General features: G+C 39.4%; 1 protein-coding gene across 4 annotated transcripts in view; it reads right to left on the bottom strand.

The window, feature by feature from the left end:
* LOC127663308 (ecto-NOX disulfide-thiol exchanger 2-like) overlaps window positions 1-25,284 on the bottom strand; it is a 239,206-nt gene that overhangs the window by 36,140 nt on the left and 177,782 nt on the right. For all 4 annotated transcript variants that reach the window (XM_052154829.1, XM_052154831.1, XM_052154830.1 and 1 more), the window contains 4 exons: window positions 20,369-20,524; window positions 7,447-7,653; window positions 5,327-5,560; window positions 3,181-3,393 (listed from right to left, as the gene is read on the bottom strand). In XM_052154829.1, the coding sequence (XP_052010789.1) occupies window positions 3,181-3,393; window positions 5,327-5,560; window positions 7,447-7,653; window positions 20,369-20,524 (810 nt within the window). The remainder of the gene's footprint in view (window positions 1-3,180; window positions 3,394-5,326; window positions 5,561-7,446; window positions 7,654-20,368; window positions 20,525-25,284) is intronic.

Raw genomic sequence — 25,284 nt, 5'->3', positions numbered from 1 at the left:
ACTACTAAAGAGCTAAAACCTCTACGGATTCTTTATAACAACTATATAAATGCCCACATATGTTCCCTTTAACCAAGGAAAAATAATTAAATAACTCAAGTGCAAGTTATTCTGGGTATTCCACATAGCCTGAATTTTGTACTCAATCATTTGAGTTATTAACACTTAAAAACTTTTTTATAGTTTATAGATTTTTAAGATATACACTCAGCTAAAGGATTATTAGGAACACCATACTAATACTGTGTTTGACCCCCTTTCGCCTTCAGAACTGCCTTAATTCTACGTGGCATTGATTCAACAAGGTGCTGAAAGCATTCTTTAGAAATGTTGGCCCATATTGATAGGATAGCATCTTGCAGTTGATGGAGATTTGTGGGATGCACATCCAGGGCACGAAGCTCCCGTTCCACCACATCCCAAAGATGCTCTATTGGGTTGAGATCTGGTGACTGTGGGGGCCATTTTAGTACAGTGAACTCATTGCCATGTTCAAGAAACCAATTTGAAATGATTCGAGCTTTGTGACATGGTGCATTATCCTGCTGGAAGTAGCCATCAGAGGATGGGTACATGGTGGCCATAAAGGGATGGACATGGTCAGAAACAATGCTCAGGTAGGCCGTGGCATTTAAACGATGGCCAATTGGCACTAAGGGGCCTAAAGTGTGCCAAGAAAACATCCCCCACACCATTACACCACCACCACCAGCCCGCACAGTGGTAACAAGGCATGATGGATCCATGTTCTCATTCTGTTTACGCCAAATTCTGACTCTACCATCTGAATGTCTCAACAGAAATCGAGACTCATCAAACCAGGCAACATTTTTCCAGTCGTCAACTGTCCAATTTTGGTGAGCTCTTGCAAATTGTAGCCTCTTTTTCCTATTTGTAGTGGAGATGAGTGGTACCCGGTGGGGTCTTCTGCTGTTGTAGCCCATCCGCCTCAAGGTTGTGCATGTAGTGGCTTCACAAATGCTTTGCTGCATACCTCGGTTGTAACGAGTGGTTATTTCAGGCAAAGTTGCTCTTCTATCAGCTTGAATCAGTCGGCCCATTCTCCTCTGACCTCTAGCATCAACAAGGCATTTTCGCCCACAGGACTGCCGCATACTGGATGTTTTTCCCTTTTCACACCATTCTTTGTAAACCCTAGAAATGGTTGTGCGTGAAAATCCCAGTAACTGAGCAGATTGTGAAATACTCAGACCGGCCCGTCTGGCACCAACAACCATGCCACGCTCAAAACCGCTTAAATCACCTTTCTTTCCCATTCTGACATTCAGTTTGGAGTTCAGGAGATTGTCTTGACCAGGACCACACCCCTAAATGCATTGAAGCAACTGCCATGTGATTGGTTGATTAGATAATTGCATTAATGAGAAATTGAACAGGTGTTCCTAATAATCCTTTAGGTGAGTGTATAAGTTCAAGGAACTTATATATTTGAGTTATGAGCCCAAAAATTGACATTTCATGTCAGCATTAGGGTTTACAGTGCACAACAAAGCAAGAACACATGTATGTTCTGGACCCTGTTAGCCAAGCACTTAAGTCAGAATTGGCATGCTTGCAAATATATGTTTCTGGCCTTTCTCTACATTTATATCCCCTCTATTTTTCTAACAAATATTCTAATTATTATAACTATTTCATTGAATGTCTCAAATTTTTGCATATAAATCAATTAAAACTTTCAAAAAGGCATGGGGGAGGTTTACAGATACAGTACATGTTCTCACCTTTCCTAAAGGTGGGGGAAGGCATGTCCTGGCAGATGAAGCCTGTATCTGAGGGAAGGTGATGTTTTGTCTTTTGAAAACCATGGTATCATTTCAACCTTCCACTAGAGACATATTTGTAAATACACGTGTCCCTTGTTGTCCGCAAATGCTTGTAAATCTGCCCTTTGGTTTTTCAATCTCTATCTGACATCAGGATAGGTGCAACTTAATGACGCAGTATCCTAATATATATATAAATCAGTGTCTCTTCAATCCTCACAGAGTGAGAGGATATCCAAGAATGTCCTAAAACAGTTAGACAAAGAAACTTACCACTCCTTTGAATGTTTCCATCAAATTTGGAATTTAAGACTCCACAGGGAGACGATTTGATAAAAAAGCCTGTTAAATCAAGCATTATTCCTGCAATGTCTCCATAATTTCCAATCATATCAATGCAAATCAATGCAAAACAGAAATAATGAACAGTCAAGTCTTTAGAAGAGATGCATAATGCCTTCACATGTCCCTTCACATGTTAAAATGGCATGCCTATTGCTGTGCACTAATGCAGTTGTCTAATACTCTACCTGTTCAACATTCAGTTCAAAAGAGGGAGAGACCTGCAGGACTTACCTTCAGTCCACAATGATCTCAGATCAAAGCATGTATCACCATAATACCAGGTAATGTAAGTGTTGAAATAAAAAAAGTAATTGATGTCGAAGGGTATAGTGAGAAATGTGTTTGCGCTGCTATTGAGGTCAAAAGTTGGGCAGATTTCCTTCGCAACACTAAAACACCTTTTGCCATGACATTTAAAAGTTAAGCTTTCAAAATAAATATTTCTAAAAACTTTTTAAATTTCAACAAATACACGGTACACATACACAACACACATTTAAATACATTTTCATCAACAAATGCCCATGTTGGATATTCAAATATGCTAATTTTGTTTGTTACAAGACTCATATTTTATACCCTAAGATTTCCTGTGCTGGGTCCTTGCTAAATCATTATTCTTTTTCTATCTCTTGTACCAGATTTGCGTATAAATGAAATATTACACGGTGGCATCTTTTTTGGACTCATTGTTCTAAGTTCACCGTGAATAGCCACAAACTCCCCAGATGCTTGAATCAAAATATGCACAGAATTTTGCCTGCTCATGTATTAAAGAATCTACGTGTGTGTGTGTGTGTGTTTAAGAGTGGTAGTTCAGTACCATTTCTCTGGGCACTGGATCAATCAATGCAAAGCACTGCTGCACTGGGTGCGCTATCAAGATGGCAGGAAATGAAGTGCAATCATGCGGTCGCTGACGACACCCAATTGCTTAATGCTTCCATTGTGTCTGTTACTCTAAGAACTTATAGTGCTCATGCATATGGGGAGAAAAATTTTACTAGGTTTTGATACAGAACAAACATTGGTATAAAGAAACACTTACACTGCACTAAAATCCCAGAAAGGGCGTTCTTGAACTTCTCCTTGGCTTCCTCCATCTCCTTCTCATGGGCGGCTTTCTCGTTCATCAGCCTGCGAATGTGGCTATTGGAGGACTGGACCATGGAATAGAAGTTGTTGGCATTCCGACGGTTTACCTCCCCTCGTTCCACCCAGGTCAACAAGACACGCACCGCCTCGGGAAATTTGGAGTCGTCTGAGTGGAGAAAGTAGAAATGGTGGGGAATAAACAGATGGTGGGAAGGGAGCGGAGTACAAAGTTGGAGAGGAACACTTCTCATCTGGGACCTTCTAGTGTCAAAAACTATTAGCAGAACATGTTTATTGGGCCAAAGAGACTAGAGGACGTTTAGAAGAGGACAACAAAACAGAAAAGGACATATACCCCATGCAACAGGCAATAAAACCTTGTCAAGCATAACGCATGGATTTAATTGTGTGCATTCCGTAAAATGTGGTAATATGGCATGAAAAAAAATTGGTTGGGTTGGGGTTGTTCATGAAGTTTTGAGATACTCAGGTGTGTGCTAGCAGGAGGGCAAACCAACCACCAAGCTAATAGCAAAAATCTACAAAGCTTTGGCTTGGGAAAGAGATGAGAAATGGAGAAAACTGAAAAAGATCATAATGAATGCCACAGGGACTCTCCTCCAGCAATCTATGATTCTTTATGACTGTTGTGTTTGTTTAAAGTCAGTAAATTAAAAAGGATGACGAAATAAGCAGGAACAGTCCATCTTTTGGCTCATGTTTTAGTTCTATTATGCTGTTTGCCACAGTCTTTGGCTTTAACTGTTTAACTGATGAATGAATGCAGCGGACCACAAAAATATTGCTGTTTGTAGAGCAAAGATATTAAGAAATATAATAATAATAAAGAGATAATAATAAGACAATAATTTTGTTCTTGTTGTACAAATCCTGCTGTTGCGCACGCACACACACACACACACACACACACACACACACACACACACACACACACACACACACACACACACACACACACACACACACACAGGTGCGGCCATCCTTATGAGGACTCTCCATAGACATAATGATTTTTATAGTGTACGAACTAAAGATTCTATCCCAGAACCCTAACTCTACCCCTAACCCTCACAATGTTGAATTATAGGGACACATTTATAGCATTGCAAATATGCTATATGCACTTAACCAGTCACAAAAAAAAAAAAAAAAAATCTGTTTTGTATACTATTCTGATGATAGTGAAACTTTGTAATATGGCACTTTTTGTACCACGGTCTCCTTAAGATGATTTCCTCTTTTGTAAGTCGCTTTGGAAAAAAGCGTCTGCCAAATTAATAAATGTAAATGTAGCATAATACCCTTGTAATTACCCGTTTTTAACCTAAAAAAGGTTACTTTTTCATTGACTAAACGTTTTGCATGTTAAAAGTAGTTACAACACTGCCAACTTGAATACTTGATAAAAGTTGGTTTGTTGACGGGGCAGTCATTTGTTAATGTGCTAATTAGCTTGGAGTTGTGATTGTCAGAGTATGTCAAGATAGTATAACAAACTTTTGAATTTCAAAAGAGAAAGGAAAATCATGTTTTTCATTATATTACCCTTTATATGATTATATCCCTTACACAGTCTTAACAGAGGGGCCTGAACTAGCTAAAAATTCCAACATGAAGATGTTGTTGATATTTTCTATAATTTTCTACATTAAAAAGCACAAAAAGTCACCAAAACACTGTATAATATCTTCCTTTTTACTTGATCATAAGAAACAATTAATCTGTAACCACTGCAAAGTGAGCTAAACTACATACACACTGCCTATAAACTGTTACATGGAAAAGTCGAATATAAAGGAAACAATGCTAATTTCAACTGATTCAATCTAAAAAACCTCTCCCTATTGCGCTCTCTCTCCCGAGACAGAGGATCAAGATGCAGTCACTAAACAGATGGTTTCCATTAAAAGACACGGAACATCAAACTCAAAAGAGACAAATAGCATTTAGACACAGCCAGCCAACAGATACACTGACTGTACCAGCCTTTTCACATACATGGGGAAGAATTTTTTAATTCTTCAGTTTTTGAATTGAATTCTCTACAAAACAGGAGAATAACGTGTCATGTGTCCCACCTTTGAGTTTCTCTCCTAGCTGGCTGCATTCATGCTCGGAGTAATGGACGATGGGGGGTGGCGAAGGTGGCCGCATGCGGTCTTCCTCTATCCTGCGCCGGTGCCTCTCTTCCCTGGCTAGCATGCGCTGTCTGCACTCCCATTCGTACAGGTCATCTCTGGCCTGAGCAAAATCTACATGCAGCCGGCCTGTGTCCTTCTTATCTGTGCTTGATCCCAGCCTTACTCTATAACCTAGATGAGAGGAAAAGAGGGAAAGGAAGGGGAAGGAAATTGAAAGGGAACAGAAAAAAGGAAATGTAAAGAGAAAAAGAAAAAGGGGACAGTAAAAGTAAAAATAAAGGACAGGAAAGGAGAAAGGGAAAGGGAATGAGAGACAGACAGAAACACAAAAACAGAATGTTGAACATTCACTATAAACCATAAGAATGTTATGAGATAAACTTCACATTCACACTATACTGATTCATAAAGTCACAAGTGACAAAGTGACACACGCACGCACGCACACACATACACGCATGTCGGTGTGGTACTCTCCATAGACATAATAATTTTTATATTGTACGAAATATAGAGTTAACCCTTAACCCTAACCCCACCCCTAAAGCTAAACACAAAAAACTTTCTGCATTTTCTGTATGTTTTTTAAGCAATTTGAATTATTGGGACACTAGAAATGTTCTCATAAACCACATTTATAGCATAATACCCTTGTAATTACAAGGGTATTATGCCCTTGTGATGCCCCCCACACACACACACACTCTGACACTCTCCCTCTCGTATGTACTCTTTCTAACGTGTGTTTTGGCAGATTTGAGCAAACCCATGCCTATTTGTTTATGATACATCTATAAAAATTCCCAAATGTGCACTGCGATAGGAGAGATGAGACATAAAACTCTAATGAGCAAAGAAAATCCATGAAGTATGGGAATAATCTGGGCTTGTGATACTAATAAACAAAGAGAAAGAGATTTTCCTGTAGCAGGGTTTATATTTCAGCATAAAAAAGAAAATTGAACAGAAAAGTATCTTGACAAATGACCAAGCAGTACCTGTAAGACACTCTGGTGAATTCTGTGATGTTCTGAGTACATAAGAGTGAGCTCTGAAAAGTGTTTTTAAGGACAATGTATATCCCCAGATGGCCGTATCAATAGAAATGAGACAGTGAGAGAGAGCGTCATAGTTTACTTCTGCCTCTCCATCTCTACTTTACGGCCCCCAGATGCTTTTAAATATTTTACACAGTGTTCACGTTAGAAATGAGCACCATTATTTATGGAAAGGCCTGCAGAGCTCCGTCACGAGGCCACAAAATATATGGGCCGTTGTTCCAATGTCGCTCACTTTTCACTGAGAGAGCAACACTCATATACGTATGAATAATGGAAAAGGTATTATTGCAGCGGCCGGCACATAAAATTTGCTTTCTGTGGCCACGATGTACATCCCAGCATTTGCATACAAAGACTGATTTAAGATGTGACTCGACTTGTCACTGGGAAGCCGAGATAAGAGAAGGGGACCGCAGCAGGTCATGTGACTGCTGTCGAGGCGGTTTCCGGGCTGACCCGTGATTGATATCCAGTGTTCAAAGGCAGAATTTTATTACTAGGCGACGACGCTTGTCTTCTTATTTACCTCTTTTGTCAGGGGCTCTCGATAGCCTGTGACAGTCGTTAGCACTCTTGAGCTCCCTGAGTGATGTGTGGAAGCCCCGCCCATCTAATTAATTCTGCATCAATCCATCAAGTCAAGAGAGAACATGTAGACTCAAGGCCCTCATTTCCATTAGGTAAAAGGTAAACTGAAATCATTCTAAATCATATAGAGACGAGGACAGGAGCGCAAGCCTTAATTTATAGTTTTTTCTTCTCTCATTTATGACGATGTGAAAGATTAGTTGTATAATCAACAAATCTACGAAGTACAAATTTCAGAGCTGTTGTTAACCGAAAGATTCACAGCTTAATACATCCATAATGAAAATAAACAAATATATATATATAAAAAAAGAACAGGGCTCAACAATAAGGGGTGACCCAATGGCTCGGAATAATCACTTGCCCAATTGGTCCAGTGCTGTGTTGTCACTACAGTACCATCTGTACCTGACAGGAAGAGGGCCTTGTCCACTGTGTGCTCCTCAGCAAACCGGATGTGACAAAAGTTCTTCTTGCTCTTTCGAATGGCGATGATGCTTCCACACTGTTCAAACACCTCCACAATGAGCTGCTCTGTGGCGTTCTCTGGCAAACCGCCCACAAACACTGTCTTACAGCCAGGGGGTCTCTCTCTGGTGGCAGGAGGAGGAAGGTCTTTGAAGAACAGAAGCACACAAGAAGATTAACTACCACCTCTACTTTCATTGATATTTTTCCCACTGCCTGCGATCACATCAAGTCTATAGCTCATTATTAGATTTAAATGCCACGTATGAAAAAAATGAAACAGACAGGACTAAATCAATCGCTGATTTTTCTTATGACCTTGGCATTAAAATGATTCATTATCCACTTCTAATCTAAAACACTGTGGTTCAAATTGAAGACCATTATAATTTGAAATATGATAAATCCCATTGATCAGGCTGACAGAAACATATGCCAAGGTACAATATAAGCGATTATAGTGTTGACACAACTTAAAAGGGTGGTATCAATCTTATTTTTGTTAGCTTTAGTAGTGTGAACAGGAAAGGACTGAGGGTAAGAAGGGGATTGAAAACGCGAAATTACTTGAGCCAGACTTGAACTTGCATCGCTGTACGAGCACCACGATTCAATGTGTTAAGAGGATATGTACGCTGACAGATAAACCACATCTCTGACTGGCATAATTTCTTGTGGAAGGTCTTTGATTAATTTTGCACCAGTACACAACGGTAGAAAGCTAATCACAAAGCAAATTTCCCCTTGATAAACCACTTTAACAATGAATAAAAAAATAAATTGAGCAAACCAAACCGACACCTGTTAAAAATCTGGATAACAAGTGCAAAGCCATCCAAAAGGAAGGAAGCACCTGCCGAGACTTAGGGGCAACTACGGGCCTGATTGGGGGTCCAAACAGAGGAGTCAAAGCAGTTCAGGCATATTTGGTTGTAAGCCAGTCACTGTAAATAACTCTATAGACCCCACCGCTGCCCCTAAACACTCACCATCCATCATCACCCGCATTCCACTAACTCCTGTTTATTGTGGTGGATCATGATGAGCTTTATGTTTATGTCAGTTCCTGTCAGGGGAAACGAATATAATAAGCCATACTTTGTCATTGTCTGTCATGACGCTAGCGGAAATATACATGTATAGCTTTCATGCAAAACCGTAAGCCAAGCATCTGGACCAAGAAGATTCAGATGTCAGTCACAGGCTGTGAATAACAAGGTGTGATATTTATTTTCAGTACAGTCTACGAACGTGGTTATCAAGCATAAAAATAATGAAATATCTAAATATCTGTAAATATCTGTCTGATAATTCCCCAACTACTGTAACTCTGGAAGTCACTCAAAGGGAAATTCATTAATAATGAATTGTACCCACTGATGGTCTCATTTATTTGCATGTATTGTCAGAGTTGTTTTACCACCCAATTTATAAAAGAAACCATGAAAATTAGGCAATGCCGCAAAAATGCCACCAAAATTGAACAGTTTGCACAGGGCTTAAAAGCTGTGGTCACTGTGAGCTATTATTGTATGGCAAGAGCTGTGCAAAGATTCTTCAAAACAATTCCTCTATTGTGTTGCTAAGAAAATACAACAGCACATGGGTGAGAATATGATTATAAAATATTTATTTTTGGTGAACTACTTTAACAGGTAGAAATATTTGCACGGATGTAGCAAAAATGTATGCACTATACCTGGAATCCCGAGAATGTGTGGCACACTATGAGTGCTGAATACTGACACGAATGGGATTGTTTTTTCTCATAGATTTCATGGAATGGGAGCAGACATCAGAGGAGCAGAGACTGAGGGTTATAGCTTAACTGCAATCAATGAGGTTCACTCAGGGACAAGTAGTTTTGTCTCTTTCTACAAAGATCTGTAACAAAAATATTGGTTTCTGGCCCATGTGAGCAAATGTTTAACTTATCAAACGCTCATGAAACATTTTGGTTTGACATTAGTAGTCTCTTGAAAGTTTCTTCTTTGATACATTTATAAAAAAAAGAAATGATGTTTGCTTTAGAAGCTGCACATGAAAGAGCATGATACCTCTGAACTTTTCTAAATCAAATACACCCACTTTTAGTTTTTATGTTCACAGTGTGGGATAAAGTTTGGCAAAGTACACCATTTCATAAGTTTCATGACAGCCGTTAGTTGATTTGTTTCCATTGTCACTTCAAGATGACGATGTGGAACTGCATACAACAATGCAGCTGATCGAAGATGGATTGATTGAGACAGGTTAAGAGAGTTTCTCCAGTAACTAAATGTCTCAAAGTGGAAACCGAACAGAGATGAAATCAAGGCCTATTATTTCACAAACCAATGCTCATCGCAAGAATCTGTGGCTGAATATCCTGTACTGTCTAAGGCGTTTCTTTGAAGAGTGAGTTAAAATGACACAGGAGGGTCTGGAACATAAATGCAGGAGGGCACTGTGTACCTCCAGCGCTGCAAGCACTCAAATGGGAGACAGTCGTCAACAAGCTTAACACTAATCAGCTAAAATGAAGACAGCCGCAGGTGTATCTTGTGCTCTTCCCCTATCTCCATCTTGCACACACATTTGCTCAAGCACACATACACAGTTGAGATGACAACCGTACCATGGAGAGAAGTTGATAGGAAAGTGGGTGCGCGAACGTGTGTGAGGAACAAGAAGTGAGGAAAATGCCCAGCGCTGACTTTGTCACTGAAGACAGACATATGTGCATAATGTAAATCATCAAAAACAAACTTCTTCAGTCCCAGTGAGATGCAAACAGCCAGATGAAAGAAGTGTAAACAGTTATCCAAACAAGCATGCTACTATGTGCAAGTCTGACATGTTTCAGTCATTCTGTATACTTCTACAAGTCTCAAAGCTCAAAAAAGCCAACAACGTTTAAACATTTGAGTGTTTTTGGGCATCTTAGTTGTGTTCAAACATTTGGTTTCGATTTTTAGGCATCATAGAAAGCTTCAAGACATTTCTGGGCATACAAATATGTCTCAAAGTGAAATAGTGAGCTGTCTATCTAGACAATCTAAGATGCCCAAAAATGCTGTCAAGGCTCAATTCCAACATTCTAAAAACAATGAAGTCCAACAAAATGTGTCTAGGCTCGATTTTAACATTTCTATGATGACAAAAAATGCTGTCTTGTTTTAATGTGAGTATTCAAACACGCCTTTGTGTCATGGGAGGATTCATTCTGTTGGTTTGTTTCTGTCCGTCTCCCTCGTGTTGTTGATGCAGAGTTAATCACGCGGCAGCGTTGCCCAGCAACGCTCATTACCAGCCGCTGATTGATTAGCTCAGCACCTGCACACTATCTGCTCTTTCCCTTATAAGTAGCCCTTTTGTGTGAGTTCAGTATCGGATCGTACTCTTGTTGTGTGCTTTGTTAACTCGTGTTCTCGCGCATCTCTCTGTATTGTTCTAGTCTGGATATTTTCCCTTTTTTCCATGTGCTCCAGCCATTACCATCACCTCCATTCACCAGATTACTCACCTCTGTACCCTCTGCTCCAGTCGCCATCATCTTACTCCTGGGAATATATATTACCTCTCTCCTTGATGCAGCTGCCGCCATCAGAGTCCTCCACCTTCATATTCTCCCATCTCGTCTCATTACTGTCATGCCGAGCTTGCCTTTGGGGTATGGCGGTGTGGGATCAGAAACATCCTTGTTGCTCCTCATTCCAGTCATTTTCCAGTGAGCTACTGAAAGTCTTCGACCATTCGGCACATGGCAAAGAGGCTGCTCGAGTATTAGCGGAACTACGACAAGGTAACTTTGTCTGTCTCTGATTACTCCATTGAGTTTTGCACATTGGCAGCCATCTGTAACTGGAACGAGCAGGCGCAGTGGGACTTATTCCTGCATGGGTTGGCTGATCGCATCATAGACGAGATTTACGCTGTGGACTTACCCAAGACCTTTGATGAGTTAGTTGACTTCGCCATTCCGAGTGACCTCACGCCTTCCACGTCGCTGACGCATGGCACTAGCTTCTCGTCCAGTGCACACTCCCAGTGTCTCTCCGCCACCAAGGAGTACTTGTCTTCAAGGTGTGATCAGCCAGTCATCAGGAGGAGAACCCATGCAGGTGGGCAGAGCTCGGTTGACCCAGGAGGAGAGGGATAGAAAACCCTCTTCATCTACTCTCCTTCCGGTATGGCTGCAGTGGGATATCCTTCATCATTCCTGTCATGACCTGGTTATCCTCACATCGACTGGTCCAGAAACAAAATTTTGGCTAGGAGCACTTATTATCATTCTGTTTGTCTTTTGTCTGCACCTTCCCCTGTGTCTTGTTCTGTGTTGCAGGATGAGCCGGTGGATGTTTTCTGTGGAGTACCATGACCTGAGAGAGGTGTTCAGCAAGTCCTGTGCTGTTTCTCTTCCTCTGCATTGTCCCTATGATTGCATTATAGAGCTTAAGTCAGGTACGTGTCCCCCTAATTTTATACCCCCCTAGGTTTATACTTGCTTTCAGCTCCTGAGAGGGAGGCTATGGAGAACTATATTTCCGATTCTCTGGCAGCTAAGATCATTTGGCCCTCTTCTTCCCCTGCTGGCGCGGGGTTCTTTTTCGTGGATAAGAAGGATGGTTCCCTTCATCCCTGTATTGACTATCGTAAGCTGAATGACATCACGGTGAAGAACACTTACCCGTTGCCATTGATGTCTTCGGCGTTCAAGTGTCTGCAGGGAGCCAACTTTTTCACAAAATTGGTCCGCATAAGGGAGGGCGATGAGTGGAAGACTGCTTTTAACACCCCTAGGGGTCACTTTGAAATATTGGTGATGCCTTTTGGTCTAGCCAACGCCCCTGCAGTCTTCCAGGCTATAGTTTATGATGTAGAGATATAGTTGATCAGTTTATTTTTGTCTACCTGGATGGCATTTTGATGTTTTCCCATTCTCTCCAGGAACATGTTCAGCACGTTAGGAGAGTGCTCCAACGGCTGCTAGAGAATGGGCTGTATGTCAAGGCTGAGAAGTGTGAGTTCCACTTTCGATCTGTAAACTTTCTGGGATTCAATGTGTCACCCAAGGGAATTCAGGTAGAAGGCTGTAGTGGATTGGCCAACCCCGGATTCTCGGAAGGCCCTGCAACGATTCCTGGGTTTTGCCAATTTCTACCAGCATATTATTCGCAATTACAGCCAACTAGCTGCACCTCTGACTTGTCTCACCTCTGCCAAAATGGCAGAAACCTTCTCTTCAGTTTGTGGTAGAGGTGATTGCGTTGGATGTGGGGGTAGGTGCGGTACTCTCCCAACGAAGTCTCTCTGATGACAAAATGCATCCATGCGCCTTTTACTGCCATCATCTTTCTCCCACTGAATGAAAATATGATACTGGTAATCATTAGCTGCTGGCTATCAAGATAGCCTTGGAGGAATGGCACAATTTTTAGAGGGGTCTGGGGTACCTTTCATCTGGATCGATCATTAAAACCTTGAATACATTCATTCTGCTAAATGTCTGAATTCCAGACTGGCTAGGTGGGCTCTGTTCCATTGTTTGTGCTAATTCATATTTTTTCATAATTTACCTGAATTTTTCACTCATTAAACATTGTTACATTTTTACTCCTGAGTTTGGGTCCTACTTGTATCACGACACTATGATGATAAAAAATTCTGTCTAGGTTTGATTTGAACATGTCTATGATACCGAAAATGCATTCTAGGTTTGATTCAAACATGTCTATTATATCCAAAAATTCTGTCAATGTTTGATTTTAAAATTTTAACATGCCACTGATGTCCAACAATGCTGTCTAGGTTTGATCTGAAAGTTTTAACTTTACTATGGCATCCAAAAATGCTGTCTAGATTCAATTTGAATTATTTAAAGTGCATATGATGCCCAAACATACTTTCTAGGTAGGCAGCTTGCTAGGTTTTGAGACAGATAATATTTATTTTAAGCAGCAGTGAGTTTGACTGAAGTTAAAGGCCTCCGCTAGCATAGACTGGTACGCATATAGAGGTCCCACATGATGTGTGTCAGGAGTGGGTAGAGGTGAGGAAACAGGCCTGACTGGCAGAGCTCTGGGCAAACTAAGGCTTCCAGATGCAGAAGTAGAGTGACAATGCTCCCAATTTAGGGTGTCCAAATCTTGGATGAAGAGAGTTTGCAGTATATAAAGGTCAGGCACAGACTTGGGCAAGGCTGTTGGTTTAGAAGCCAGTGAAAGGCAGCATATGCAGATTGGCCCGATGGTGGCAGGTGTATTTACAAAATGGGCACTGAATCCTTGCTATCCTTTCATGCGATCTGTGGGATTCCAGGTTCTGAATAGAAAACAGATTATATTAGCCATGCTTGGGCTCTCTCTCCCTCTCATTCTCTGAGAACTTCGGTGCTGTCTTTCAGAAAGCCAGGCCTTTTCAAATGACAGAGAGTGAAAACTGGTCGATGGCCATTTATTAACCTCAGTAGGCTGAAATGGGGTGCCAGTGGTGATGCAGAGATAGAGTAAAGTCAAGCTGAGGCTTTGTAGAGCTGCAGAATAAGACTAGATTGGGAAGGTTTGGAGCAGCACTGAAGTTGCTGGTAAAGTAGCTCTGCAGCAGGATTCAAATCCAGGACAGGACAGGTTCATTCCATTGCTGTGAGTGTCTTTTCTGAATTACATTGTAGAGCAGATAATGCAGCCTTTGACACACACTTACAAGCTACAGTATCGTTAATTATAGAAACCTCTATTTTTTTTACATGCCCAACTAATTATAATGTAACATGGGAGGTTCTGGTTCAAAATACCTAGCAATAGAATGATGTTTCGTGATTTTGAGATCGGCATTAGATGATAATGGTGATTGCTTGGCCAGTATTTTCTCCTCCTTCAGGGGGAGTCAGTCCCAAAATCTACCCGCAGTCTTGTTAACAAAGAAATGAATTAATGTAATCTAATTATTTGGAGTACAAACAGTAGTGTAGCACATTACATGTATTTAATATAAATTATTGTAATCAGATTACAGCTACTGTCTTTCAATTACTTTTAATCATTTTACTTGGGTTACACATAGTCCTAAAATAATATTAAAACGTATTTAAAGCATGAATTATGATAATATGTACATCTGTTTGCGTTTTGTGACACCTGAAGTGTGTGTGCCCCCTAACATTTGAACAAGGAGGAAATATAGACATTATTTTGAATTCGTTTAGCAGAAAAACAAAAGCTTTTCTGTGATAAGTGCTTTAGAATATAACCTAAAAATAATTAGTAATGTGGTCACATTTTCAATGAACAAATCAGTAAAGTAAGTAATCTGATTGCAACATTATAGTATTAATTGGTCATTTGCAATTAATTACTTCAAGTTACTTACCCAACAGTGGTCAAAATATATTTTTGTTCCATAGATTTTTTAGTAAATAGTGTGTAAACAAATTTTTTTTTTAATGTATATCTGTTTTTGCTAACATTAAATCAAACCTTCTACATACTGTATATCTCCAGATATAAGCAGCATGCACTGAAAGACTCATATCAGTTGACAGTACCAATGTTTACATGAAAGCTTTACAGTTACAGTGATGTCAAAAAAAGTATTCAGACACTTCAGGTAAAAGTCTATGGATGTCATTGCTTTAGATATCAAAACATATCAAAACAAGAGGCATTTATTTTAAAGGAAAATCACAGAGGCCACTTGGTTTGATGTTTTGATATCTAATGCACATGAATATTTTTGGGGACATTGCATATTAAAAACTTTCTGTTTAATATATTCTTTTTTTCTCCCCTTTTCTCCCCAATTTGGAATGCGCTCTAAAGTCCCCTTGGTGGCGTAATGACTCGCCTCAATCCAGGTGTCGGAGGATGAATCTCAGTTGCCTCCGCGTCTGAGAGCGTCGATCTGCGCATCTTATCAAGTAGCTTGAGTGCGTTACCACAGAGACATGGCATGCATGCACAACTCACCACGTGCCCAACGAGAGCAAAATCCACATTATAGAGACCATGAGGAGGTTAACCCAACGTGACTCTATCCACCCTAGCAACTGAGCAAATTGGTTGTTTAGGAAGACTGACTGGAGTCACTCAGCACACCCTGGATTCGAACATGCGACTCCAGGTGTGGTAGTCAGCGCTGTTTTATATATTCTTTTTGCAAAGAAAGATTTAAGCTTGGCTTTCTGGTTATCCTTTTGAGGCAGAGGTTCTATGAGCTGAATTAAGCCCATATGTTTTAAAAACAGCACCAATCAAAAAAATGGTGCTGCCCTTTAAAACACACTGATAAATGACATACATTATGGCATAAATGCTGATATCTGCCATCTTATTTTACGTTAAAGAGTATGAGAAAAGACAGAGAGAAAAGAGTGGACTACTACTTTGGTTAAAAGAAGTGTATACAGGAAATGAATACAGGTTATGATTAAATAGAACACAGAGGAGATGGACAAAATGGAAGGATTTCGACAAATAAGGGGATGCAGAGAGGCTTCAGTTTGTAAAATTTTATGTTAAATGGCATTAGCCATCACTGCCCCTTGGGACAAGGACTTTCGTGATTTTTTTCTAGCAACTGAGGTGAGAGTAACCATAAATGATTGCTCCACATTACTGTATGTCGTAGTCAGGAGAGCACAGCTGTCACCAGCTATTAAATCCACTTCTGCATGGACTGGTGCAGAAAAAAGTCAACTCGTTACAATGCACAATATGTGCATGATAGCCTGTTCTTTCTGGGCGAAATGAGAAGAGACTATCATGTTTATGGATATGCCCAAATCTCATCAGACAGCATTCACTGCATCCAGCACTGCACCGGCATGGCTGTCTCTTTCAAGTTTCTCTTTCCACCTCACTTTCACTTAAAATGACAATTCTACAATTTGATGCCACTCTATTCAGCCCCAGAAACTAGTAGGTCTTTGTTCTACATCCCTCTTCCTCTATTTCTCCTCAAGAAGCTTGTCACAATCACGCTTTACTGGTCAAACACAGAAGGAATGGAAAGAATGACCAGGTTTTCCAGTGACTTCTCGTGCTTATGAACCATACTTTAATGTTGCCGAGCTAGGATTCTAGAATCAATATACAGCAAGTTGCCTCTGTTGTCAATTGAACTATCGATCTCGTGAATGATGACAAGGTCGCATTCCTAAAGAAAATCCCATTCCTTTACAGACAAATGAATATTCTTGAATACAGAATACGAAAAATAAATAGTTAGCATGTTTCAATTAACATAAACTTGAGGCAGGGTTATTCAAGTTTTCCTTAGCTTAGTCACTAGTTTCTCTTTTGATATTACATATTCTCTGTATTTCTACAGTATATTGTTTCTGTTCATATTGCAGCAATTTATAGTTACGTTTACTTTCTTTTGCAAACTAGCACTTTTTTATATTTTTTTATAATTATTTTGTATTTCATTAAAAAATATATTTTCATTGGTAACTTCTGGTAAACTTAAAATACGACAAACTGATAAAAATGCATTGCAATGTTGATGTTGATATTGCAATGCAATGTTGATATTGTTGTTGTTTTTCTGTAATTCTGTTTTGTTTTCATACTGTAGTGCACATTCAATTTGTAAAATTATTATTTTATTTTTTTTCTTAAAAGATTTCCATTCATGGTTGTTGATTTCATTTCCAATATTCACCTTGAATTGATACTAGCTGAGTATCATGGTTGTCATGTCATGTTTTGAATGCTTCTCTTGTACTTCCTGTTCTGGTATCAATCAACGTATAACATCATTTGTTTGAGCATTAGACTGTCCAGAGCAGGCGTGTCAGTCTGTCACTCTCTTATAGGCAGGTGGGTTAAGACACTGTGCAGGTGAGCTGACCATACAATTACGAGAACAGCTAGCCTGTGATTGCAGATGTGCATGCACTGTGTGATTAGCAGGCAGGAAGCTTTGCTGTTTGAAGGATACTAACTCTCTCCGGTAATCTTTGTCTCCTCTGACCCTCCTCTTGCTGTGTGGCATATTTTACATGTCAGAATACCTCAGTCTCCTTAGAGGTCAACTGTCCAATTACAGGCAGAGTTTCACCCCATTCCCACTGGACAGCCCCCTCCTGTTTCATTGTTCTGCCTGACCTCTCTCTCTATGACAAGAGCCGAATTTAGATGAGCTCATTCAGCTGGTGGAATGAGGGGGATATAAGGGTAAACAAACAAATGGATGACAGCTCCTCTCAAATAAAAAATACAGGACTTCTATAGTCTGTCAGCTTTGAGTGACAGCTGGCTCTTAAAATTATATCCTCATCTCATCAAAGTGACATGCCCTGCATGCCAAGGCCATCATAGTCTTTTTAGAATTTTTATAGACAGTCCATAGAACTCAGAGTACACGGAATGTTTAATATTTAATTTGATTCAAATGAAAACAAAGCTGTGAGGGATTGATGTCTATTCAATGAGCTAAAATGTTGAAAACAGGTGAAATAGTTAGAAATTCCAGAGGAGAAAAAAAGCCTCTTAGGACCTTTCAGGTAAGGCGTGTAATCTTTTTGATGTTCAAATACTTTCTCCAATCCCAGCATAATATGCAAAGGCAACCATAAGTAAGCCATTTGCAGGCTGATTTCCCTAAAAAAGTATAGACAACGACTATGCTGTGATATCAAAACATTGCTCTGTTTATTTGAACGACCAGACCAGCCTGACATAGCAACAATGGTTCAAGCAGTGACATAAGTTTGGGATGGGAATATCTGTTGTTGACCAATTGCAGACAGGGTAGTGAATGGTAAACCTATTTGAAAACAATATTTAAATTGCCTATTTGCAATTCAGTGACAAAAATTACACACTACACCTTAAATGTGACATTCACTGTGCTTTTTAGTTGGTCTGCTCTATTTTTTTTTTAAATGAACTAGAAGAACTTCTATTTATTTTGTTTCTGTGCTGCATCAAGCCGTTTTTGCCTTGTTTTTGTAGACGTCTTGTCAATTTAAAAGAACTTCAACTGTTAAGAAGTCATCTCAAGACTCGTCAGTACATTTGTGGAATTGTGTCTAGCTTTTTTAGGGCAAGGACATGTTTGGTGTGAATGGCTCCTATGACTTCACAACAGATTTAGCCTTTACGTCTTCCCCTGACAGCCTTATTTCCATATGTGTCACATTAAATATGACATCTACCCTGACTTCATAGGAGTCCACTGACAGTCTGAACAGTTTCTCTTGTCTGTTTTGTCTCAGCTTTATCAGTAATTTCAGTCTTTTCATTTGGTCGGCATTTCGGATCAGGTTGCTGAAGTCAATAATATCATTTAAAATACATGAGGGTAAAATATAATGCTTATCACTGCATACAAGGTAAATGGAGTGAGATATAATGTATTCAAAAATAAGATTAGGGAAAACATAGAGGAGAGTACGACTTGGACAAAAAGTCAATGCGATTATTTTGAAAAATATTGCGATTTGAACTGTGATTATGATGGTAATGTTTTCCACATGTTCAACTGCAAAAAGGCTACTGGGGTTTTCACACTTGAGCCCTCTTAAAAAGAACAAAACTGAGACCTTTTTTCAGTTCACCCACAAACAAATAGATATATAAACAGTAAAACAAAGTTTTCTTCATGTTCAAATGTTACCATCCACCGTGAATCTGTTTTTGTCCATTTTGTGGCAGGATCTCAGCCCACTTATCATCATCATTATTAGTTTTTGAAACAGTCAACTTGAATATTAGGGATGCTCCAATCAGGATTTTAACATCCGATACCGATCTCCAATTTTCTTTTCATCTCATCAATCGATGCTGATCATTTAACTTTTATCAGCAGCTCTGTCAAAACTGGTTATATGTAAGCTTTCTGCTCAATGTCACTGTTAACTACATTTCCCTGTTGGTAAAACCATAGTTGTTGCCTAGTTTTTGCTGTCAAAAATAATGTTGGTTGATTGAATAATTCAGTACACACAAAATATAATTTTAAGTTACTCTTTATTCTAGGCCTTAAAAACTAGTAGGCCTATACAAACTATTCTTTACTGTACATAAGATAGTCCTAAAGAATGATGCTTAATGTCAAACTGAAGTTGAACTGATAACCCATTGTGTAATTACATTTAAAGTGAAAATTTTGGTTAGATTGTCCCCATTTAATTGAATTATTTTTTATTCATTATTTTATTATATTTCAAATTTGTATATATTACAATGCATTATATTATAGTAACTAAATGTTTGATATAGATTTATTATATGTGTGTTCCTTCCTTTTCATTTTGTTGGATGTTGGTAATATTAGTTCCGCTTTCACTTGTTTACGCGAGGAGTGAAATAAGGGTGACACGCTCTCTCGTGAGGTAAACAAATGACAGGAGAATGAAGAGATGTTTCTGGACTCTACAAGTGTTACTGTTAATGCTGTTTGCTCAGCAATCATTTAATAAAGATGTTTGAATTATACACCATCTTGTATTCTGTGATATTATTATGATACCTGTGCCTTGCGGAAAATGAGATGCTGCTTCCGCAGATAATAATAAAAAACGCTTCATGCAGGACGGGCCAGTTTAGTGTAAATAAATCGTTTAGCGCACGTAAGCAAACGGAACAGAACTCAGACCACTTCTGTTACTCTAAGCATGAGAGGGAGTTGTAGAGTACAGAACCACTTTGAAAACTCTGTAACAATGCTCTAATTTAATATAGACTGGATAGAGCAGTGCAAATAAACTTTGAAGGGAGCAGAATATTTATTTATTTAATTAAATCGCACAAGGTCATATCGTGGTTTCGATTTTATTTTGATTAATTGTGTAGCCCTAGAGGAGAGGGGTTTGAGGATGTGTGTATGCGAGAGAGAGAGAGAGAGAGAGAGAGAGAGAGAGAGAGACACTCACTGGGGTTGGGTGGAAAGAGAGTGCAACTCTTGCAGTGGACGATTTCCTTCACGATGGGCATGTCTTGTGAAACTGACGGGGGCACAATCCCAAGGCCGGGCATCATGGGGTTCATTGGAGCAATACCAGTCATCATGCCAAGGTTGGGGTCAAAATCTGCAGGAAAAGAGCTCAGGGTATCACAAATGTATAGACTAACAAAACCCCCTACATGATGGTATTATTCTGTTGCAGCACAAAAAAATTCTAGAGAGCTAAATGTTCTCCCTCAATAATAAATAAACAAATAATACTGATATATACAGTGTAAGTCAGAAGTTTACATACACTTAGGTTGAAGTAATTAAAACTTTTTAACCACTCCACAGATTTAATATGAGCAAACTATAGATTTGGCAAGTCATTTAGGACATCTACTTCATGACATGAGTAATTTTCCCAACAATTTTGACAGATTGTTTCACTTTTATTTGACTACATCACAATTACAGTGAGTTAGAAGTTTACATACAGTAAGTTAACTGTGCCTTTAAGCAGCTTGGAAAATTCCAGAAAATGATGTCAAGCAATTAGACTATTAGCTTCTGATAGGAGGTGTACTGAACTGGAGGTGTACCTGTGGATGTATTTTAAGGCCTACCTTTAAACTCAGTGCGTCTTTGATTGATATGATGGGAAAATCAAAAGAAATCAGCCAAGACCTCAGAAAAATAATTGTGGGCCTCCACAATCTGGCTCATCCTTGGGAGCAAATTCAAATGCCTGAAGTATAAACAGGAAGGAGACACATTTTCTCTTCTAGAGATGAACGTAGTTTGGTGCAAAAAGTGCAAATCAATCCCACAACAACAGCAAAGGACCTTGTGAAGATGCTGGAGGAAACAGAAAACAAGTATCTATATCCACAGTAAAACGAGACCTATATTGGCATAACCTGGAAGGCTGCTCATCAAGGAAGAAACCACTGCTCTAAAATTGCCATAAAAAAGCCAGACTACAGTTTGCAAGTGAAGAAGCCTTTATAAGCCTTTTATTTTGCCACGCATTATACATTTCCACATATACAGTGAAATTCTTTTTTTCACATATCCCAGCTTAGCTGGGGTCAGAGCGCAAGGTCAGCCATGTAATGGCACCCCTGGAGCAGACAGGGTCAAAGGCCTTGCTCAAGGGCCCAACGGTGGCATCTTGGTGGTGTTGAAGCTAGAACCCCTGACCTTCTGGTCAGTAACCCAGAGCCTTAACCACTGAGCCACCACTGCTCCTTTTTGGAGAAATGTACTCTGGCCATGATGAACATTGTTATGTTAGGACTAAAAGGGTGAGGCTTGCAAGCCGAAGAACACCATCCCAACTGTGAAGCATGAGGGTTGCAGCATCATGGAAGGTAAATCATGTGGATATATTGGAGCAACATCTCAAGACATCAGCCAGAAAATTAAAGCTTGGTTGCAAATGGGCCTTCCAAATGGACAATGACCCCAAGCATACCTCCAAAGTTGTGGCAAAATGGCTTAAGGACAACAAAGTCAAGGTATCGGAGTGGCCATTACAAAGCCCTGACCTCAATCCAAAAATGTGTGGGCAGAACTGAAAAAGTGTGTGCAAGCAAGAAGGCCTACAAACCTGACTCAGTTTTACCAGTTCTGTCTGGAGGAATGTGCCACAATTCCAGAAATGTATTATGAGAAGCTTGTGGAAGGCTACCCAAAATGTTTGACCCAAGTTAAACAATTTAAAGGCAATGCTACCAAATACTAACCAAGTGTATGTAATCTTCTGACCAACTGGGAAAGTGATGAAAGAAATAAAAGCAGAAATAAATCATTATCTCTCCTATTATTCTGACATTTGACATTCTTAAAATAAAGCAATGACCCTAACAGACCTAAGACAGGCCTGGTGCACGACCTTCTCTAGCAGAGGTTGGTCAGAAGGTGCAGCAAGAACAGGCAAAGGAGTCTGAGGAGCGTTCCGTCACATTGGCTGCCTTAATGATTGTGTTAGTACTGATATATCTGTCTCATAGACACTAATGGAGCCAGAAGATAAGATAGACACCCTAGACACTTGAGAGGTGACTCAGAGCATTATGGATGCCACACTTCATGATGCATGCCAACGCCTGACATATCTGGCTTCTGTTGAGTTTTCTAAATTAAATGTCAGGAATTGTAAAAACTGAGTTTAAATATATTTGGCTAAGGTGTATGTAAACGTCTGACTTCAACTGTATTTAAAAGGCTTGAATGATACTTAATGAAAAGGTTCCCCCAGCTGTTTGCCTTAGCTTATTATTATGCGTATCCTGTCCATCTGTGGGCAAAAAAGTGAACACTGGCTTTCATTTACAGGTATTGGTTTAGACTACAGCTGCATGACAGTGTGGAGCTCTTTGAAATGGAAATGACGAAGACCTCACTCTCTGCGGTCTCTGCTGCACCTGTGGCGAGGCTGAGTTTATAAGTCTATCTAACTTTACTGAGAGCACTCTACTCAAATACTTCAAATATTTCCTTTATTTGCAGGCATGCAAGATAAACAAGCTCTGCCTCTGGCAAGGTAAAAAATAGCTAAAAGTGCTGCTAGGAAAAGATCTGTTACATTTGAATCGAACGTAAATAAATACTTTAATAAATATATAATGAAATGATGCATTTCAGGGTTCAAATTCAAAGCCTAAATTCTCTATACACAAAGGTAGTTGTCACAGTATGTTAACAACGGTAAGGCAAACTGTAAATTAATTTATCACGAGGAAAAAATCTATATAAACGTAATGTTTTAAAGAGACAGACTTTCAACTATTGGCATTTAGTCTTGGCAGCTTATTCTCGCCAAGAACTGGCTAGTCTAAGAATAGAAACATGTAAAGCCCAAGGTATACTTCAGTCAGACATGAATGCTAGACGTATGCGCACAGGACGTGTGATGCAAATGTCATCGTTAGCAGGGTGTTTGAGCACTGAACGCGTGCAGCTCGTTTTTTCTAACCATGCATACTCTGATCGTGCAGAATGCCAAAGCACCTGGAATAATTTGCACTAATTAGTGGATCTACAAAGTGGCAACACTCATAATTGAGCCTTTGCTGTCACAAAGAAGCTCTAGAAGATGTAATTGCCACTAAAAAAACGGAGAGGTTAAAACAACAACACTGGATGTGAACATCAAGAACATGTGTATAAGTAGGACAGGAGATACCTGCAATTGTAAAATTTAAGTCTGAAGGGATATAAACCAAATTAATGGGTCTAAACTCCTGAAGAGAAACAGCCCCATATCTCATACCAGTTATAGCACCTGTATGCGCGCAGTCATTTTGAGGTATACTTTTAAAGGCTAGCGTTTGCTAAGTGTTCATGTCAAAATCAAATTACACTTTGGGCTTAAAGCGACCACCCATAGTCTGTTATGTTTTAACATGACTGTTAGATAAATCTTAAAACTGTGATTGATACAATTTCTGTCCATCCCAAAGTAACAAGTACTGATCATTTCATAGTCGAAAACACAATTCTGATTGTTTACTTGTTACTTTGAGCCTCGAACAAACTCAATTTTCAAATATTTGATTACAAAGGATATTTTGATTATTTGGACGTCATTCAAATGCTCAATGCAGAAGCTCAGGTCGTGGTTCAAATACACCTTGTAGCAGCTAAGGGACTTGTTTCCGAGCGAACTATTACAAAAACTGTGGAACTAGGTAATCTGATATGAAGCTTGATATTTTGACAAGTTCTTCCCTATTTCTGTGTAATATGCATCATATGGTCTGTCAATGAACAGAAAAAAAAATAGTGTCCACACAGTATCAAAAACATAAAGGTAGAGAAATATGCTTCTTTTTGCCCAGATTCAACTCATCTCATTAAGATAATGAATGATCGAACACTTCCTGAATGCCACCAAGCAGGCCAACTGTATTACATTACACATCTTAATCAATTGTCAACAAAATCTATTAGAGGACAGTAACAAGAACTGGACCAGGAAAGAGAAACATAAACTCAGACTGAATCATATTAAAGCACAACAGCTTTCACAATGGCCAGGAATGCTGAGCTGATGGGTAGAAAGTGTCTCAAAGATAGGGTCAGAATGGAGGATAAGGATAAACTCAGAGCTTAGAGCTGTGAGATTTGAACTGGCAGGTCCATCTGAGAGGTGAACGCTCTGCAGCAGGCGACAGACCTGGTGCACGACCTTCTCTAGCAGAGGTTGGTCAGAAGGTGCAGCAAGAACAGGCAGAGGAGTCTGAGGAGCGTTCCGTCACATTGGCTGCCTTAATGATTGTGTACTGATATATCTGTCTCATAGACACTAATGGAGCCAGAAGATAAGATAGACACCCTAGACACTTGAGAGGTGGCTCACAGCATTATGGATGCCACACTTCATGATGCATGACAACGCCTGATATATCTGGCTTCTGTTGAGTTTTCTAGAAATGGAGGCCCACATAATCAAATGGGATTATAATCTAAATAAAAAATAAGAACTTTTTCAAAAGACAGGATTTGAAACAGAAATATTAATTGCAGCCAAAGGAACACAGCAGACTATGAAAAACCTTGAAATTCTCCTATCAATACCAAATAAACAACTTGGGGCTAATCCTTGTCAAGTTCCAGCTCCTGTGTGACCGAGCGATGAATATAAAATGAGAGGTGCAGTGAAAGAGTTGCATCATTTTCAGCCTATGATTCCTTTATTCCTACAGTATTTGGTAGGAGACCAAGCTAACCCAATGATTTGTCGAGCCAGTAGTTCAGATTTTTAAAAACCCTGCCAATTTCACCACTTTCAACAGAAGTAATAATTTCCATTTTTGGAAAGCAATAAGCAAAGTCTACTTAAATTTTTTAATAAAGGAATGTTCCGGGTTTAATACAAATTAAGCTTAATCAAAA

Source organism: Xyrauchen texanus, chromosome 23 (assembly GCF_025860055.1).
Source record: "Xyrauchen texanus isolate HMW12.3.18 chromosome 23, RBS_HiC_50CHRs, whole genome shotgun sequence".
NCBI lineage: Eukaryota > Metazoa > Chordata > Actinopteri > Cypriniformes > Catostomidae > Xyrauchen > Xyrauchen texanus.
The sequence above is the reverse complement of the archived record's forward strand: the minus strand, read 5'-3'. Positions and strand labels throughout refer to the sequence as shown.